At 38.8% G+C, this 20,682-nt stretch overlaps 1 protein-coding gene across 2 annotated transcripts; it reads right to left on the reverse strand.

The window, feature by feature from the left end:
* Positions 1-971: 971 nt before the first annotated feature.
* On the reverse strand, positions 972-17,286 carry AP3M2 (adaptor related protein complex 3 subunit mu 2; the record flags this gene model as incomplete). 2 transcript variants are annotated; one of them, XM_084231254.1, is made up of 8 exons in its annotated part: positions 972-1,072; positions 2,211-2,355; positions 2,990-3,197; positions 4,516-4,649; positions 4,921-5,006; positions 9,130-9,267; positions 13,487-13,496; positions 17,014-17,286. In XM_084231254.1, 8 exons carry the CDS (start codon positions 17,284-17,286, stop codon positions 972-974), a joined length of 1,095 nt encoding a protein of 364 aa, XP_084087380.1. The 2 variants fall into 2 exon arrangements, with proteins under 2 accessions (XP_084087380.1, XP_084087379.1); XM_084231253.1 differs by having other exon boundaries at positions 13,325-13,496.
* Positions 17,287-20,682: the final 3,396 nt, after the last annotated feature.

Genomic DNA, 20,682 nt, shown 5'->3' on the forward strand with positions numbered 1-20,682 from the left:
GAGGTGGCCAGCCTTCTACACTCCAACACTATGACATATAAAATCTGGCTGCCCTTGGGGGTACGGGATTGGCTTTTCTGAAATGCTCTTCAGTACAAGGCTGATGCATTCTGTAAAGTGAATAGGATTGTTTTGGTTTGAGGAAAAGAGGCATTTCAGGCAACCACCACCAGGAGGAGGGCAGGTCACCCTCTCACTGAAGATGACAGACAAGTGCTAAAGGCGAGAAGCAATTTATTATCTGAAAACTGCTCGGATATCGTCAGTTCTTAAGGGAAAATCGGATTCTACTGTGGTTTTCGTGTCAATAGTTAAACAGTGGACTTGAATTTAAGAAGTCTCCAGTTCATTTCCTGAAGTACAAATTTATGTAACATACACATTATGAAAGCAGAGGATCAGAAAGAAACTAACTCATCTCTGTCCTTCCCCATCCTCCGTGTGTAGCTTGACCACTCGTCTTGTCACTTTACTGCTTTAATACTCAGCTTCCTCTTTCTTCCCTCACGAATCAGACTCTTTCCCGGCCTTTCCTTAACTAACATTCATTTTTCTTCCAAGCTTCCTTTCTTTCTAATCTTTTTTTCCACCTTAGAAAACAAAAACAAAAAAGTCTTTCATTGGCTTTAGATAATTAAAGCCAAGCAAGTAACAAATGCTAGTCCCTTTCTATGGTAACCACATTAGAACGAGTTAAATATGGTATCAAGTATCTCCACCCTCCATTGCACATCTCTTCTTTGAGAACTGAGTTGGTGCTGATTGTGTTTCAGTTCTGTCCGGTTCTCCCTGGCGACCCTTTCTCCCTTGATTAGTTCCATGGCACTGAAGGCTAAGGAAAATAGGGAGCGGGTGGGTCCAGGAGGGGACTGACCTAGGAGACAGGCTGCTTTTTTTTTTTTTTTTTTTTACTTTTAGACAAGTAAGAAATGAAAAAGTGTTCGTGACTGCTCCTTTTGTAAACTTTCTTTTCAGGTTCGAACTTGAAATTTCCCAGCTTTGGTCATGTATTTTATGCCCTTAAAGGGTTTGTACTTTTCTCCATACATATCCAGACGATTCACTTTGAGTCCTGGAAGGAAGGGACAATAAGACATGATCATGACTCAAAAGAAGCAAGCAGCATAATTATTCAAATTCATTTCAATTCAGAGAGGGATCGAGTATTACTGTAACAATGTACCAGCAAACTACTTTCACTCATTTATCTCATTTATATGCAGCTGGGAGATTCTTTTCTCCTTGTATGTACATTGATAGAAAATAATGCTAACAAGTTATACTTTTAGAAGACCTACTGCTAAAGTCGAAAGGGCAGAAAATTCAATACAGACTGATAAGGGAAAAGGAAAAAATAAGATCAGTGGCTGTTTTTCTCAAGGTATTGGACTGAACACATGAATTAATAACAAAATAGTGAAGGAAAAATAAGTGAATGAATAATGAAAACTAATTAATAAATGAAAAAGATAAATGAATGCTTCCTAAATATCCTTGCTGTACTAAGCAAACAATATTTTATGCTGTATAAGCTTTCACCATTACTAAGTATTTTAAGATGAAAGAATTTATACTTTAAATGAATTATAATCACTAAAGCTAGACAAAATAATAACTGTAGCTAAACATAAGAACTTCATATAAAGCTAAAGCCATTCATCTACCTTACAGGATTGTTATAAGGATTAAATAAGAAAACAGAAGAGCTGAAACTGTCTGGCACATAGTAAATCCCAGTAAATAATGATTATTATTATTCCTGACATCCTAGGGTAGGGGTAGACTATAATGGACTGACCTGATAGACTCAATAGTTCCAAATAATGATAAAAGCAAACATAAAAGCCTTCTAAAACTGTGGTGAAGAAGGGGAAATTATTCTTTTCAGTTACTAGTTGAGAATGCAGAAGTGTTCCCATACGGAAAACCTTGGGAGCCACAAATTAACAACCCAAGGATGACTCAACAACTGCCTGTGAACATTTCTACCAACATTCTTTCTTAAATGCTTTTACTCAGGTCACTTAAGGCGATTTCAAAGCAAGGATTACAAACTTCCTCCACAATGTGCCAGGAAAGATTTTACTGAAGATTACATATCAGGCAATGAAACCAAACTTCATGTGGTACAAAGGGAGCCACCACATGGCTTTCTCATGTCTGTGCCTTTTCTGTTCTCTTCAAAGCCACCTACACTATGGGAGACTTACCAGAAATGGCCAGCTGCTGGATCTTAAACTGCAGGTTAATTGTGGGGTTCTCATCTGGTTTGGAAGCGCCAGCCTGAAGACTCATAGTGCCCTTCAAATTTGGTAGCTTTTGGGGATTTATTTTTCCTACATCCCAAGACAGCATCTTCAAAGGAAAAAAAAAAAAAAAAGGAAGAAGAACCCTTCATTTTGAGGTGGCCGAGTTCTAAACTCAGGGAATCTGTTCACAATATTATAAGTTGCCTCCAAGGTATTTCTCAGCATCGAACCCTTTGTTACCATCAACTATCTCAATGACAAAACAATTTTTTCCTTTAATTAATCCCCCTTTCTACCAAATTATAAAGTTTATATTTTTAACTTCCGCAGAGTCACTTCTACTTAACACTGGCAATTCACACATCCTTCTTGGATTATACTAAGCAAAGTAAGTCAGAAGGAAAAAGGTAAATATTGGATGGTTTCACTTACATGTGGAATACAGAGAAACAGAACAAAGGGTCAGAAAAAAGACATAACTTGCAAGCTGTTCATAGATCTGAGGCATACAGAGGGGAGGGGGAGGGAGAAAGGTCAAAATGGGAGGGGAGAGGGGCGGGGAAGAGCATAAGGGACTGTGGTGATCTCACCGGTGCTATGATGGTGGGAGAACTACAGGGACTACACCTGAAAAGACAAATTAAATACTGTACAAAATGATCAACAATGTAAGAAATAAATAAATAAATTTAATAATAATAATAACAATAATAATAAAAAAGTCCTTCTTGTTCTCCTACCTTGGTAACTGGGTCAAATGTGTGTGTCCCCTGAGATGGAGTGAGGCTCATATTCAGGACCCCTTTGGGCATCTGGCTGGTGACAATCACTCCCTCGATGGTCTTCCCCATAGTTTGCTTAGGTCCCACCGTTATTTCAAAGCGTCCAAGTGAACTACTGTCCCGGAAACTGATGCCGTGTTTAACATACACTGGAATTGCCACCAGACTAGAAAAGAGAGACACCAAAAGTCCACTTAATTAATGTAAAGGAAAAATGGCAACATGTACTTTATACTATGCTCTTTTTTGCCTTAGCAGTTTTTCCTCCCAGAACTACCTTTTTTACTACTAATTTTTAAAAGTGAGCACAGAAAAAAAAAAAAAACCTGGTAAACTTTATTTTTTCCTTTTGATAAAGCTAAGATGCTTTATCAAAGCAGCTCTTCTAATAACTCTTCTGGTGACTTTCTGAATAACATGAACACAATGAAAGAGGACACTAAGCCTACTATGAGACTGATATTATGGACAAAAATTAGGTGACCAATAATTAGTTGTACTTAATTAGTTGCAGTTGGAGAGTAATATTCATAACTCATGGTCTTTGCATAATTTCTTTTTTTTTTTTTTGTATAATTTCTTAAGAGTGTTTTTACCTTTTGTGATCAGACCTCCTCTAGGTCCTTACAGAAGTCCTATGAAGTATGTTGTCATGATTTGACAGCAGAGGAAATAGAGAAGTTACAGAATAAACAGCAATTTTTTAACATCTGTTGAACACTTCCTGTGTTTACTCTGTTAAGTGCTTTACCTCTGTTATTTCATTTACTCCTTCCAACAACTACTAAGTGGGGCCTGCTACTGGTTTTGTTGATGAAAATTGGAGTCCTTATTCTTAACTGAAATTAAATAACTTGTATCATAAGTAATGATGGGCTTGAAGTCTAAGACAGTTTGATTCCAGAGTCTTTGCTCTCAAGCACTACGGTATTTTCCTAAATTGTTTTATTCCAAATCACACAGGAAGGTACTGGTGCCACTATGTGATTCTTCTGTACCCCTTCAACCACTCATCTCTTACTAAGGGTGTCCAAAATCCCTGAGACTCTATCTTAAAGAAAATGTTCAAGAACCAAAATTGCTGCATTTTATATTTTTTTCATAGCCTAATTTAATGATTTGGGGGGGGTCAATGGGTTGAATAAATATAAGTATATTCAGATTCCAATTTGAGAAAAAAGTTCTTATTTAGACACATTAACAAAAATAGCAGTAAACTTATTAAGCACTTTGTGTTAAGCATTATTTAGTTCCCTTATTTAATTTTCATCATTTTTTTCAATTTTCAGATAAGAAAACAGACACAGAAGGGTTAAACAACTCACCTGGGGTCTTATTCAATTAGTAAGTTTGAAGTTAGAATTTGAACCCAGGTAAATCCAGAGCTAGAGTTCTCATTTGCTATATTGTTTATACATACACACACACACACACACACACACACTCACTCACAGATTCCATTCTTAACGATAAGGGCTGCTTACTTCTGTGCACTGACATGGTAAGAGAGCAGGCGGAAGTTTCCATCAGGAGGAATGAAGGAGAGGATACGTTCAGATTCCCAGCGCTTGAAACGAACACAAGGATGGAAGCTGACATCATCCAACAACCTGGGGTTCTACAGTTACCAGGCAAGGAAAAACAGGAGGAAGGAATTAAACACTGTCATTTCTTTCAGTAGAGTAATTTAGGTACTGCTTTATTAAAACACATACACATATGCACGCTCATGCACACACATACAAATTCTATACTTATAAAAAATTCAAGCATGATATAAGCTCTGTGGCTTAGTTATCTACTCATGTTTCATTCCATTCTCACCACTCTCTTTCCAGAAGGATTTAATTTCACATCCCAAGATCTACATCTCTGGTCCAGAATTTTACCATAAAGGAGAGCGTAAGGTCTGGCATTCCAGTCAGCTTGACACAGGCATCAATCACCCCCTGGATCTCAGCAGTAATTGTGGAACCTGAGCCAGGGATAAAACAACAGGAAGGGAAAAGACTACTGAACACTTTTCTGTCCTTCTCAAGTAACTTAATGTCGCTCTCCCTCCTCTTCTTTTAACCTTCTCTTTTTCTTTTCAACTTATTTTCTTCTTTCCTCTACCCTCGTTCATTGTCTTTCTTCTTACCTGCTCTCCGTCTGTCCAATTTGTCTGTCCAAGCTATTGGGTTGTCAGAAAAGTCAAGACACATATATGCACAGAAAACAGAAAAAAACATATCATGACTTTTCCAACAACCCAAATATTTGTCCGTCCTTCTAAGCATCTATCAACTGCATATCAAGTATGAGACACTGTGATAAATTAATGGGGGTGGATAAAAGATTAATGAGATAGTAACTAGCCGAAAGGAGTTTTCAATCTAGTACCAGAATCAAACAGAACATCAGGATCTTAACCAATGGTTCAGAAAATTTCATATCAAGAAACTCTCCCCAAGGTCACCGATGAGCTTTGCTGTTAAAACGGAATGGACACTTTTGGTCTTTATACTACAATCTCTCTGCAGCATCTGTCACTATGGATTACTTTTTCCTTTTCAAAATATTCCTTTCTCCTAACCTCTCCTAGTTTTCTTTTTTTCTAGCTCCTCTTCCTTGGTGCCTTCTGTTTCTTTACACAGCCTTTATTTTATTTTATTTATTTTTTTAAATAAATTTTATTTTTATATTCCCCATACAATTGCAACCCCCCCATTCTGACCCCAATCCCTCCCCTCCCACCCCCACCCCCCAAAAAGTGTCTCTGGTTCATAGTTTTTTGTTGATTTTGATTTTCACTTTCTTATAGTTATTCATTTTCCTGGTCCCTTATTTAAGTTTTCTAGATTCCTGCTATGAGTGAGACCATCCGGTATTTTTCTTTTTCTTTCTGGCTTATTTCGCTGAGCATGATCCCTTCCAGCGCCATCCATGTTGCTGCAAATTGCATGTTTTACACAGCCTTTAGATGTCAATTTTCCACAGTTCTGAACTTCTTTCACTCAATATTCTCCTTGAAACACTTTACTACTTCCCAAAGCCTCAATTTTCACTTATGGGCAATTATTTTCTAATATTTTTTCCAGTTTAATCTCACTTCTGCCAATTGGACAACTCCACTTGGACGTCACTGACATCCATGGACATTCAAATGCTGTTCATTCTCAGTACCTGGATCTGCTCCAATTTTCCCTATCTTCATGATGCAATCTATCTTGCTACCCAGGCTAGAAACATAGATCATCCTTGACTACTTCTTCAGGGCCAACATCTATCTAATCAATGACCAATTCCTCTTTTCCAAGACTTCTATCTCTTAAATCTCCTCCTCCCTCCCCATCCTCACTGGCATTATGGAAATCTATATGTTGTGCCTGCACTTCAGCAATAGCCTCCTGCTTTCCCTACTTGCAGTTTCTTAGCCCATTTCAAGCCATCTTTCACACCAGAGCCAGACTGATAGTTCTAAACTACAAATCTGATCAAGTTACTCCTTAGCTTAAAACTCCTCAATTGCTGTAAACTGTCCTCCCTAAAATGGTATATAATGCTCTTCATGATCTGGCCACTCAATTTTAGTTTTTTGGCCTTTTCACTTTTTCATTGAAGTTAAACTTACATTGAAGTGGAAAAATGGGGCCTCCCTGGTGGTGCAAGGGGTTAAGCACCGCACTATGAAGCAATCCACAGCCTCTGCAGCACAAGTTCGATCCCCAGGCGGCCAGGGAGAAACCCATATGGTGCAGCACACCTCACCTGTCTCTCCCACTGCTCCCCTCAGCAGTGTATTTCAGTCAGTCTGCCTGTTATGTTCCCCACTCTGTCTCTGGTGAATCCTCTCACCCCCCACACCTCTGGCCTGCACCACAGCTCTTGTATGCATAAATGAATAAATCTTTTTAAAAAAAATAAAGTGGAAAAATCTTAAATGTACATCTCAATGAATTTTAAAATATGTATATACTTATGCAACCCTCTCTCCCCCAACACCAAAATACAGACTTTTCAGCATCCCCATATGTTCCTCATACCCATTTTAGATGAATACACATGCCTAAAATTCTGACTTCTATATCCTAGATTAATGTCCCTGCTTTCAAACTTTACACAAAAACAATCACACTATATATAACTTATACATCTGACTTTTTTGCGCAACACTGTGAGATTTATTAATGTTGTTGGGTATAGGGCCTCCCCGGTGGCGCAGCGGTTGAGCACTGGGTTGCGAAGCTGCCCGCAGCTTCTGCAACGCTGGTTCGATCTCCGGCCACCAGATGAGGGTCCCACATGGCGCAAAGACCTCTCCTGCCACCCGCTGCTCCCCTCAGCAGTGTACTTTGTCAGTCTGTCTGCTCTGCTCTGCTCTCCGCTCTGGCGCTGGTGAATTCTCTCACCCTCCCACGTTTCTGACTGTACCCAGTGCTTGTATAAATAAAATAAAACTTAAAAAAAAAAATGTTGGGTATATCAGTAGTTCATTCTTTTTCATTACAGTATTTCATTGTTTCCAAATCTTGGTTATTTTGATTAATACTGCAATGAAATGCAAATGCAGATATCTCTTCAAGATATTTAGTTCATTTCCTTTGGATATATTTACCCAGAAAGGGAATTGCTGCATCATATGGTAGTTCTACTTTTAATTTTTTGAGGAAACTCCATGCTGTTTTCCACAGTGGCTGCACCAATTTACATTCTCATCAACAGTGCACAAGGGTTTCCTTTCTCCACATTCGCAGCAGCATTTATTTTTATCTTTTTGATAAGAGTCATTCTAACAGTATGGTGTTCTTGATTTGCACTTTCCTAATGATTACTGACATTAAACATCTTTTCATATATAGCTGGCCACTTGTATGTATATCTTCTTTTGAAAAACAGCTGTCATTTAAATAAGTTCTTTTATACTATGGATACTAACTCCCAATCAGCTACACAGTTTGCAAATATTTTCTCCTATTTGTTGGTTGTCACTTGACTCTGTTGACATTTCCTTTGTTGTGAAGCTTTTTAATTTGATGTACTCTCATCTGTTTATTTTTGCTTTTGTTGTCTTCGCTTTTGGTGTTATATCTAACCAATCATTGCACAGACCAGCATGAAGAAGCATTTCCCCTTTATTTTCTTCTAGTACTTTACAGTTAGAGGTTTTATGTTTAAGTTTTTAATTCATTTTGAGTTAGTTTCTGTATATAGTATGAAATAGGGTCAAACCTTATTCCTCTGCATGTGGATATCCAGTTTTCCCATCACCATTTAATGAAGAGAATATCCTTATCCTACAGTGTGTTCTTGGTGCTCTTGTTAAACATCAGTTGACTGTAAGTGAGTGAATCTATTTCTGGGATCTCTATTTTGTTTCACTGGTTGATGTATCTGTTTTTAATGACAATGTCATACTGGTTTTGATCACTGCAGTTTTGTAATATATTTCAAAACCAGGAATTATGAAGTCTCTAGGGCTTTTGTACTTGCTAAAAGACCATTTTGGCTATCTGGGGTCTTTTGTGGTTCTGAATGAATTTTAGAATTTTTATAAAGAAAGCCATTGGTGTTATTATGGGGATACTATTGAATCTGTAGATTAATTTGGAAATTATGGACATTTTAACCATATTAATTCTTCCAATCTATGAACGTAGGTGGTCTTTCCATTTATCTGTGCCTTCTTTAATTTTCATTCTATAATTTTCTGTATATAAGTCTTTCACCTCTTTGGTTAACTTTATTCCTTGACATCTTATTCTTTTTTATTGCTATTATAAATGAGACTATTTTCTTAATTTCCTTTTTGTATAGTTCATTGTTAGTGTGTAGAAACACTACTGATATTTATATGTTGATTCTGTAACCCAGAAATTTACTGAATTTATTAGTTCTAACAGTTTTTGTTAACTCTTTAAGGTTTTCTACAGATATGAGCATGCCATCTTCATCATGACATTTAAGTTCATTCCCAGTACTAGCACAGTGCCTTACACAAAATAGGCATGAAATTAAAATGAATATAACGCTGAGTGGGGAATAATTCTGAAACCTAGCAAGTATTATGTTAATATGAAAGGGGTTTTCATAGTTCTAGTTTCATTGAAAATACCTACCTGATTTATCAATGATGGCATCAATCTCTTCAATCACATCAAAATAGGCCTCATTGTTGGTGTATTTCACTCCAGTTCGTCGCCAAGGCACCACTGACAGCTGCCCAGTGGGTAGTTGGTCACCCACATTGGTGCTTCCTAAGGTAATAAACATTAGTGTAATTTAATTCTAATTTGATAATTGGATATAGTCAATTATCTAATCACCATAAAACTTTCCCAGACATTTCTATGCTCCCACTATTTATGCACTCACTTGAGGAATTTTTAAAAACGAGAGTTTTCCTAATTTCTATATGGATAACCTAGACTATTTTTAAAACTGGCTGCCATCTGGTCTGCCTCCTCAAGAAAGATAAAGATTTAAAAGGTTACCTGAGAAACAATATCATATTTTGGTTTTGAAAGTAACCTGAACTTGGTTTCTCAAATTCCACAATAGCTTGCAGTTAAATAATATATTGGTGGTCAGTAGGGGTGGTAATCTATGTATTCATATAAAATTTTCACAGATAATAACATTCTACTTTGACATAGGTTCTTTTTTTTCATTGATCTGTAACTTTTTTTTAAACAATATTTGCTTCCCCCCACCCCCTCAGATTGAATCCACATAGAATTTCCTTCCCTAAGGCACCCATGCACCATCACCAGTCTCCTGTGCTCCTTCCTCCCTCCCTCTGATCCCATTCCATCTTCCTCCCCTGCAGCATGTCTCTGATTTATAATTGTCTGTTTTTGCTTTGCTGTGCTTTGTACTGTTATTATTTTTTTTTATACTGATGTCTTATTTGGTTCCCCTATATTCCTGTTATAAGTGAAACCATCCGATATTTTTCTTTTTCCAACATAGGTTCTTAAGCACATTTACAACAGGTATTACAATGTATTATACATCAGCATAATCTCTCTTACACCAAAACATTTTGAAATTTAGGAAAACAATACAAATGAGATTTTTCTATAAATCTATAAATCAATTCCTTGACTTGATTTTTCCCATATAGGCACTGAAAATATACTTTGTAATTCAAAAGTTACACTGAAATTTAAAAGCTATTTCCTTCTTATGTAACCTGGATTTTTTTTAAACCTAAAGTAAACAGCATTAAACATAGATAAACTCAGAATGTTTACAAAACATTTCAGCTTTTCAACAGTGGTTCACAGATACCTTTTTCTAGATATAAGTGAGATTCAGAAAAATGACTTTATAGTATTCATAAATGATTCAGGCACTAACAAAATTTTTAAGGTCTAAATGAACCCAGGATATTAAAAAAAAAACAGCAAATTTGTTTTCTTAAAAAGAAGTACTATTATTAAAACATATCATTGGGCTTATAATAATTAAAGCAATATCGTAGGAAAGCCTAAAAACAGACCAAGAATCCATAATGACTTAATACAAGATAAAAATATCATTTTGAAACAGAGAATTCAATAAATGGTGCTAGGAAAACTAATATATAATTTTAGAGAAACAGAGACCCTTATTTTTTTTTTTAATCTGTCTTTTTTTTTTAAGATTTATTTATTTATTTATACAAGCACTGGGTACAGTCAGAAGCGCGGGAGGGTGAGAGAATTCAGAGTCAGAGCGGAGAGCAGGGCAGGCAGACTGACGAAGTACACTGCTGAGGGGAGCAGCGGGCGGGCAGGAGAGGTCTGCCCGCCATGTGGGACCCTTGCCTGGCGGCCGGGGATTGAACTGGCGCTGCAGAGGCTGCAGGCAGCTTCTCAACCCAGAGCTCAACCACTCCGCCACCGGGGAGGCCCGAGAGCCTTATCTTATATTATATAGACCAAGATAATCTTCAAGTCAATTAAAGAGTTAAATCTAAAAAAAAGTCATAAAACAACTAGCAGGAAATACACTGTAAAGAAAGACCATCCCGACTCTGAGATCAAGATGATATTCTCTGGGCCTCCCTGGTGGTGCAAAGGGTTAAGACACAGCCTATGAAGCTATCTGCAGCCTCTGCAACACGAGTTCTATCCTTGGCCAGGGAACAACCCACATGGCGTAGCAGATCTCTCCTGACTCGCCTGCCTCTCCCCTCAGCTGTCTATTTCAGTCAGTCTGCCTGTTCTGCTCCCCACTCTGTCTCTGGTGAATCCTCTCACCACCACCCTACCTCTGGCCTGTACCCCAGCTCTTATATGCATAAATAAATCTTTTTAAAAAAGAGGTTTTAGCAGGCCTCCCCGGTGGCGCAGCGGTTGAGCGCTGGGTTGCAAAGCTGCCGCAGCCTCTGCAGCACCAGTTTGATCCCCGGCTGCTCCCCAGCCACCGGAGGAGGGTCCCACATGGCGCGCAGACCTCTTCTGCCGCCCACTGCTCCCCTCAGCAGTGTACTTCGGTCCTTCTGCCTGCTCTGCTCCCCACTCTGGCTCTGTTGAATTCTCTCACCCTCCCGCACTTCTGACTGTACCCAGTGCTTGTATGTATAAATAAGTAAATAAATAAATCTTTAAAAAAAAAGAGGTTTCAGCTAACTGTCTCAACACAATATATTTAACAAATGGTTCCTGATCCACTAATTTGATATATGACCACATCTATGTATGCTAAATTCCTTTATAAGGGTCCATCTCTGGTCTTTTATATTATCCCGATAATCTATTTGTCTATTACTGTGCCAAAATTATATTTTTAAAACTATCTAAACTTCATAATATATCTTGAATCTGATAAGATATATTTTGTCTATCACTCTTTTTAAAACTTGTGTAAATTTTTTTTCAAAATTATCTTAGCTGTTCTTGTATATTTATACTTCTAAAGATTTATTTTTCATTCAGGTTATCAAGTTCTATGACAACCTTGTTTTATATATTAAGCAAGACCCAAAATGTAAAACCTCAATGAGACAAAAACCGTATGAAATAAAACCTTAATCTAAAACCTTAATGCATCAAAAAAATTTTATATGTGAGTAAACTAACAATATCATGAGCAATGTTAATGACAAATGTCAGACTGTGAGAAAATACCTGTAACATAGTATTCAAAATACAAAAAGAACTCCTACAAACTACATGTGTACTTCTCACATATACATAGCTTTAATTCTTTTTTTTATATGTCCACAATTAGCTTTTTTATTTTTTTAAATAATAAATTTTATTTTTATATTCCCCATACAATTGCAACCCCCCCATTCTGACCCCAATCCCTCCCCTCCCGCCCCCAACCCCCCAAAAAGTGTCTCTGGTTCATCGTTTTTTGTTGATTTTGATTTTCACTTTCTTATAGTTATTCATTTTCCTGGTCCCTTATTTAAGTTTTCTAGATTCCTGCTACACAGCTTTAATTCTTAAGTGACAGGAATTCTCTTAATTTAGTATGAAAAAAGAAAAACACTTAAAAAAAAAGGGTAAAGGACACAGAAAGATGATTTACGATAGAAGAAAAAGTCAATAAGCAATTGAACAGATTTCAACTTCTTTAATAACAAAAGTGTAAAAATAATAAGATATCATTAAACTATTAAGTTGCCAAATTTAAGAAAAAATGATGATAGAGTAGGCTAAGGTGCATAGAACTTGCCACTGAAAGTATAAATTGGCATAAATTTTCTGGAAGGCAATTTGACATAATGAATTAAGGTCCTCAAAATGTCCATTTGACACAGCACTGCTGTTTCAAGTACAGAAAAGAAATCATCCTTTATTATGCAAAGATGTTAATTCCCTGTTATTTAAAAGGATGAAAAATCAGAAAAGTCATAAATAGGAACTGAGCTAATAACACAGGGTCTATTCCACACGTCAGAAAATGGTAAAGTCACTAAAAATGACATAGGGAATATTTATCATAATGGGATCATTTTCACAAAATGTTGATTAAAGGTAAGTTTAAAAGTTGAACAAGAGTTATTTAACATATCAGCATATTAAAAGTGTGGTGGGGTTAAGAGTTATTTTCATGTTCTTTGTGCTTCTTTGCATATCCAATGTTTCTACACTAATCATGTGTTTTTTCTGTAATGAGGAAAAAAATTATTTTTAAAGGAGAACAGTTCATTCCGTCATTGGAATCAAGGTGTTTTCTACATTACAAAAGAACTATTTCAAGCCATACTCAAAGACACATTAAAGCAGCTGGATATTTGTGACCCCTCAAAACAAAGCATAGCTCCAGATGAAGCCAAGATGGCAGCAGCTTTCTGTGGGTTCCCCGTCTCCCTACCTGTTATGGTATTGACCACTGTTCGAAGAATAGTGGGAGGCTTTATCAGTTCTTTGAGGATATTCGACTCTGTAGCCAGTGGAAATCCATTGTCAAGCATCTCTTCCAACACCTCATAAACCACAACCACGTTGTCTTTGATGACTGGCTCTGAACAGACACCAAAATAATCCTGGTGAAAATATAATAAACATTTATCACTCAGAGGCTGTAAACAGTGAAAGAATGTTGCTAGAGAATCAGGATCTAGTCCCATGCATATGTGTTTACTCAGACTTTCTAGGAAATTCTACAGTGAGAGAATGAGACATTTCACAAAGATCTCTTAGCCAGCCTGGTGAGGCAGAAGGAACGCTGAACTAGCTTACAGCACCAGTGACATTACTAACTTTTTAGAAACTAGGATAAGTCACTTAATCTTTTTAGATCAATTTATTCAACTAGATAAAATAAAGAGAATAAAAAACTGAATCTATAAATGAGTCATGGGAATGTAATGTACAGCAGAGTGACTATAGTTCTCATAAGAAAAAAAATTTAAAATATGGTGACAAATGCTTACTAGACTTACTGTGGTGATCATTTTCCAATGTAAACAAACGTCAAACCATTATACTGCAGTCTGAAACTAACAAAGTGATATGTCAATTACATCAAGCTTTTAAAAAACAAATTGAATCTAGACCACAACATGTATTTATGAACAAGATTTAAAAGAACTATATAGGGCCTCCCCTGGTGGCGCAGTGGTTGAGCGCTGGGCTGCAAAGCTGCCCGCAGCCTCTGCAGCGCTGGTTGGATCCCGGGCCACCAGCGAGGTTCCCACATGGGGCAGGAGATCTCTCCTGCCGTGTCCACTGCTCCCTTCAGCAGTGTATTTTGTCAGTCTGCCTGTTCTGTTCCCCACTCTGGCTCTGGTGAATTCTCTCACCCTCCCGCGCTTCTGACTATACCCAGTGCTTGTATAAATAAATAAATAAATCTTTTAAAAAATATATTTTAAAGAAAAAAACAAAGAATTATATAAAATGATAATACTTGATATGGAATAGACTGAACAAGAAAAACTTTTTAACCTTTACTTTGGTGCTATTCCTTAACATTTATGCAGTGAATGCCAACTGGAAGGAAAAATAATGAAATGAGAGGGGTGAATCAGCACACTAGAAAGGCCTTACCTTAACATTCTAGAAACTCAAGATTCTAGAAACTCACTGTTCTTTTACTAACAAAGTCTAAACTTAGATACTGCATTATCTGAGTGTAAAAAAAATCACTGGATTCCAAATCAGAAGACTTAATTTATAATCATAACAATCACTTAATAGATTAACTCATGCTAATTTGGGTTTTGACTTCTTTAATAGTATAATCATTATTGGACACACAGGGATGTTATAAGAACAAAGTATGGTTGATAAAATGATTATATGTATGAAAGTGCTTTGTAAACTATAAAGCACTATGCAAAATGTAATATATGCATAATGAAATGACTTAAAAAGAAATATTTTTAGTCATTTGGTGTACCCTTCTAGCAAAGTCAGTTTTACCTTTCACTGGACTTCCGAGATGGATCACACAATGCTCTTTGAATTCATACACTCAAGGGAAATTTACTCATTTTAAGAAAGTCCATTCTATTCATGGATAGTTTTGATATTAAAAAGTTCTTTCTCTGCTGAACTGAAATTTGCTTGTAAGATTGATATTATAGAACACATTTACATAAGAGCCCCACAGTTATTTGGAGGTAACTATAAGCTTTCATTTCAATTTCTTTTCTCAGGGCCAAATTCCCTGTTTCAGCCTTCCACTGTTCATGCTTTAGTATGACTTCCAGATCATTTCACCGTCTTGCCATTTAATACACTGTATTTTTCAAATATTCTCAAAACATAACATCAAAATTATGTCACCCAAATTGTAGATATCCAAAATTAAAGACAGACTCTGGGTATGATCTAAATTATGTCAGATAATGTTAATTTCCAAGAGCACTTAGGAGTCAGGAATTTCTTATTTAAAAAGCCAGAGAATTTAAGAGAAAAAAAGTTACACACTTTCTTTCCAAGAATGATTTTATTTTGGAAAGATGAAAAAACACATCACTAAATTTTATAAATCAGGTATAATATGAACTGAGTTGTTGGAAAGGAGACTTGCAAGAATAACAAAGTGGTACAGCAAAAGTGCTGCAATTATATAGTTGAAACTCTTCTGTCACATTCTGTATAAAGAGAAATTACGCAGTGAAAGAGAACACACATCATATAAAGCAATAAAATCAGGATGTGTTCAGTCACTTTAAACAAATGCTTCAAAAATGACAAACTCTGTAGCCCCAGACTTCCAAACCAGCATCTTTACAGTTTTCCCAAATTCCTCTGTGGTTTCAACTATATTAAACAACTTTTTTCACTTCCTATCTGTAATAAGTTACATAATATTACTATGGCGATAGGAAGCAGATGTTGAGTTTCACCAATGGGAACGTTAATCTTAGAATGGGGTAAAATACCACATGTGGAAATCATAACAAGACCCAACTAGAGTAGCTGAAGTTTATAACTACAGGGTTCTTCTGTTTTAGTTCCTCCACTTACTGGGGTTTGTAATTTTGGGGGTTTTATTGTGTGAAGAAACCAGTATACCACATGAGAACTAAAATCCTAGAATAGTACTACCAAAAAGTATTTGCAGGAAAATTATAAAATATATATTAATTCTGCTAGCATAGTTGTTCTAGACATGTGATAAAGATATGAGTACAGATGAAAGGACTTTGATCTTTTAAATTTTTATCATGTGAAAGTCCTCATTCTTTTCTCACAGTTCCACCATTTCTGTATTCATGTGGTTAACTGCAGACTTCACATGACACAGGAGTTAAACCAAAGGGCCCTTGTTTCTCATTGATCATCTGAGTTTATGCAAATACCCACAACAGTTAGAAGTTGAGCAATTCCTTGAGGGAAAGGATTCTACTTGTCTGAACTGAGAGTCTGGGCAGTCCCAAATCCTATGCTAGAAAAGGTGCTAACACCCACTACTTAACTTCCCTTACACCGCATTCCTCAAGATCTTCAAATCTATTCCTGAAAGAAAACTCAAATTGAAAACTGTCTCTTGATAAAATGTGTCACTGAAATTCTTACAGTACAGAAGATTTTCCAATTTTAAGTTTGCAATGAAAGCTCAACCCTAGTCCTCATTTGCTATGGATAAACACTCCAAATCCAAGATGATATATAGGGTCACAAATTACCTCTGCTAGGGAGAGTGAAAACATCTATCTATCTATATCTTTACAGATTTATCACTCTGATGTAACTTAAAAGCAATGTATTTAATGGACAGTATCAAGTCCACTAAAACAGAAACTAAAACCCTCTGATTTGTGAACAGAAAGTAGGATAATCGCCATCTCCAGAACTAAAATGACTATACATCATCATATCAAGTAGAGTGGCTTTCTCTCATGCAACAGATTCAAAAATAGTCGATTTGTCATTGTAGATGTAGCCAACAAACAGGAACAAGAATCTTATTGGGCAGTTATGGAAATGAGCAACGTTAGGAATTTTCATTTTTTAAAAAAGTTTCTTAATTGAGGCTGAATGCAATGAAAACACAACTATAAAGACACTTTATAATCAACGTATTTGAACCTCCTCATATTCACGCACCTGAAATGTGTCCACTACTCGGTGAAGAAACTCAATGACAAATAGAGGGGGGACTTCCGTCTGGATCACAGCTACAAAAAAGATCTTGTGGCGGTAAACACTTAAGAGATAGTGGTGAGGAGTAGGGATAACTGGAGGCACATTTTCTGCCTCCGTAGCTCTCTCTTGCGCTTCAAAAAAATAATCACAGACAGAACGGCTGACCACACTTTTCCAATGTTTCTCCAGGAAAATATCTCCTGAGGAGTTGATCAAAAAAAGGCTGTGAATCATGATGGAGACTGTTAGAGAGAAAAATCTTTTTCAGTCTGAAGGCCAAGTTCTGCAAATTTTCAGTCCTAAAATCAAAAGAAGCCATGGTTAGTTCCATTTCAACGAAAAACACCTCCCTATTTCTTGCAGCAGTCCAAGTCTTAGCCATCTTTCAAGACTAGGCACACTGAGCCTGAAGTATTCCTTCGGATTCCTAGAATTCCTATGGATAATTATCAGCCATCATGTTTGTCAATCAGTCATATACTGCTCAGTTATCCTTACTATTGACTTATATCCTGAATTGCATTTATTTAAGATCCAACTTAATTTTTGGATGCCTATTTTCTCAACTGGACTGGAAACTCCTTGAGGAAAAAAACAACATGCCTTACATTTTTTGTTGTCTCATTGCACAGTGCCACCCTTGCATACAGAAGACGTCAAGGATTGCTGGGTTCATGCATATGGCCACAATCAAACAATATACAACAAAATATGGGTTGTTGTGCAGTCTCCTTTAGTAGCCATTAGCCAAATGCAGCTATTAACCAATCCCAACTGAGAACTGCTAAGAGTGTAAGATACCAAATTTTGAAGACTTTTTATTAAAAAAGTTTTAAGTCAATTTGTCAACAACAATGAATTTAATAATTAGCATTCAACTGCTAGTGATTATATTTAATATTGGTTTATTTGAATATACTGGGTTAAGTATAATTAATTTAGCCTCCCATTATTTTAATGTGGTTAACTATAAAATGTAAAATTACATATTTCCTACGTAACGTATTTCTGTTGGGCAACACCGGTCCATGGACTGGAAAGCTGTCATTGTCATTATGGTCTTCATTCACTCTGTCAGGCTGGACCAGCGTTCTAAATACTTATTACACGTGAGGCTCATTGTTGGATGCCTTGGGAAAAAAAGCCCTGAGGCATATTCCAGGTTCCCCAGACGGCAGAATCTTTACGGTGCCAGTCCCCAGAATGGGGTGGCTGCAAAGGGAACCGAGTGATCTGGTCCAGGTGGTGTAATCACCAAGGCCTGTAGTACCAACTGCCCCAGGGCACGCTTGATCCCCTCGGCGGTGGACGAGATGGCAGAAGGGAAGGACAGGAGAAGGTAGTCAGGGTGTGGAGGAGATGCGGCTGCCTAAGTGGGTTATTTCGGAGCCGGTCTCCGCTTAGCCGCCTGCGAGCCAGGGATGACGGAGGCCATTTGGGGGGTGGAGGGCAGACCGGGGGAGGATTTAAGTGGGGTGGTGAGGAGGGGTTAGAAATGGGTCACGACGCCAGAGCCCCGTCAGTTTGCACCCATGCGTTGCCATGGCAACAGAAGCCCTCCACCTTCAGCTCCCCCGCCGGCGCGCGTCACCTCCCCAGCCTGGTACTCCGTCCCTCATCTCTCCCCGCCGCATCCCGCAGCTCGCAGGGTCCTCCCGGTGGCATCCGATGACTCTGCCCCAGCCCCGCGCCCGCCCCGGCCCCGACCTTCGGGCGTCCCCGCTCCCGTCGCGGTCGCTGCGCGCGCGCGCGTTGCCCCCACCTCCGACCCGGGCCGCCGGCGATGCTCACCCGGCCTCGCGCTCCTCGGCTCCCACCGTTCCGCGGCTCCGGCAGGCCCCGCCCCCCGGCCGCCCCCTGGCGCGGCGCACTGGCCGCTCGCCCGCTGATTGGCCGGCCCGCGGGCCTCGCGCCAGCGCCGCCCGAGCCCGGAGTGTGAAGGCCGGCGATTGGGCGTCGGTGATCTGCTCCTCCCCTCTGATTGATCGGGGCCCGCGGCTCACCCAGTTCCAGGGCTCCAGCCCCCAATTGGCTTTTGTTAAGACTTCGGTGATCTGTGATTGGTTCAGCGCTGAGAGGCCGCGCCTGATTGGCTGTCGGGAATAGTCTGCGGGCCGCCTGGACCCTAGTTCGCCGGTTACAAAGGGCCTGGGCTGCTGCCACTGCCACCTGCGTGGCCGCGGAGTGCAGCTCGGGGGGGGGGGGGGGGGGGATGCTGGCAGGTGTGGGTATCTGGGGCATGATTAATCTTAGAGCATATCGTGAGTAATAAATCATGGGTGGTAATCACTACTCTCCATTAGGTTAAGTACGTTTAAAAAAGACATGCTGCCTTTTCATTTGCTGCGACGGGTAAAGTAAGGGTGATGAGCTGTCAGGCGTCTGATCCTGAAGCCCTGGACCCGGATTCAGGAGGCCTCGTCCAGCCCCAGGTAGACCACTCTCAGCAAGACATCAGAATCTCAGTTTCCAGATCTGATATTGAGGGGCCTGGGCAGGTCTCCACAACTGCACCGGCGCGCTCATGACTTTGATCCCCCCATTTCAGATGTACGTGACTCAAGTCAGTGTGATCCAGAAGGTATGGCGAGAAGTCAGAAGACAAGACTTAACTTTATTTTTTTATAATTTTTTTTAAGATTTATTTATTTATACAATAGTTGGGGCTCAGGTAAGAGGCGCGGGAGGGTGAGAGAATTCACCAGAAATAGAGCAGGGAGCAGAACAGGCAGAGGGACCGAAGACACTGCTGAGGGGGGCAGGAGAGGGCTGCTGCACCATGTGGCAATCTCCCTGGCTGGCTGGGAATCAAACCCGCGCGGCTGAGGCTGCGGACAGCTTCACAGCGCGACACTCAACCCACTGCGCCACCGGGGAGGCCCAGGCTCAACTTTATTTTAACTGAAAATTAGTTATTAAATGAAATGAGATGTGGAAAGGGTTTGCCTTCACGCCAAAAGCATTGTTTGTGTTCAATAAAATAAGCCATGGAGGTGATGGTAACTGATGTCCACCTAGACGGAGAGGGTGTCACCGTACCTGGGCTCTAGTTTTCATTGGGAAAACGGGGGGACTAAGTGGTAGCTCCTCCACAAACAGGACCATGATAAATGTTTATTTTTGTTTGTTGATAAATGTTTATTGAAAGTGGTGTAGATTGTTCTCGCCATACTTGCTAAGGGCAGATAACAGACTAATTTTGAGCTAAGTAAATGGGAAAGCCAAAAATCGAAATGCCTAACTGATGTGACACCCTACAATCTTAGGGATTCTAGTGCCTGAGTGTGAATCTTGCTAATGCTTACCAGCTGTGTGACCCTGAGAAAGTACCTTAACTTCTCTGAATTTAAAGTTCCTCACTTCTCAAATAAGGACACTAATAGCACCTACTTTGTAGGGTTGTTGTGAGGATTGAATTAGCAAGGTGTAATGCATTGTTATTACTGAAAAACAACACAAAAAACAATTACACATGGTTACCAAGCAATGCATATCTCAGGTGCAAAAATGCAATCACTACTGTGGGCATTTCTCATTCATTTATTGAAGTAAATCAAGGAGAGACTCCTGTGTATCAAATCTTGGGCTGGGTACAGAGGATACTGCAACGAGTAGTATCACAGGCATAGC

The sequence above is a fragment of the Talpa europaea genome (genome assembly GCF_964194135.1).
Source record: "Talpa europaea genome assembly, chromosome: 4".
Classification (NCBI taxonomy): domain Eukaryota; kingdom Metazoa; phylum Chordata; class Mammalia; order Eulipotyphla; family Talpidae; genus Talpa; species Talpa europaea.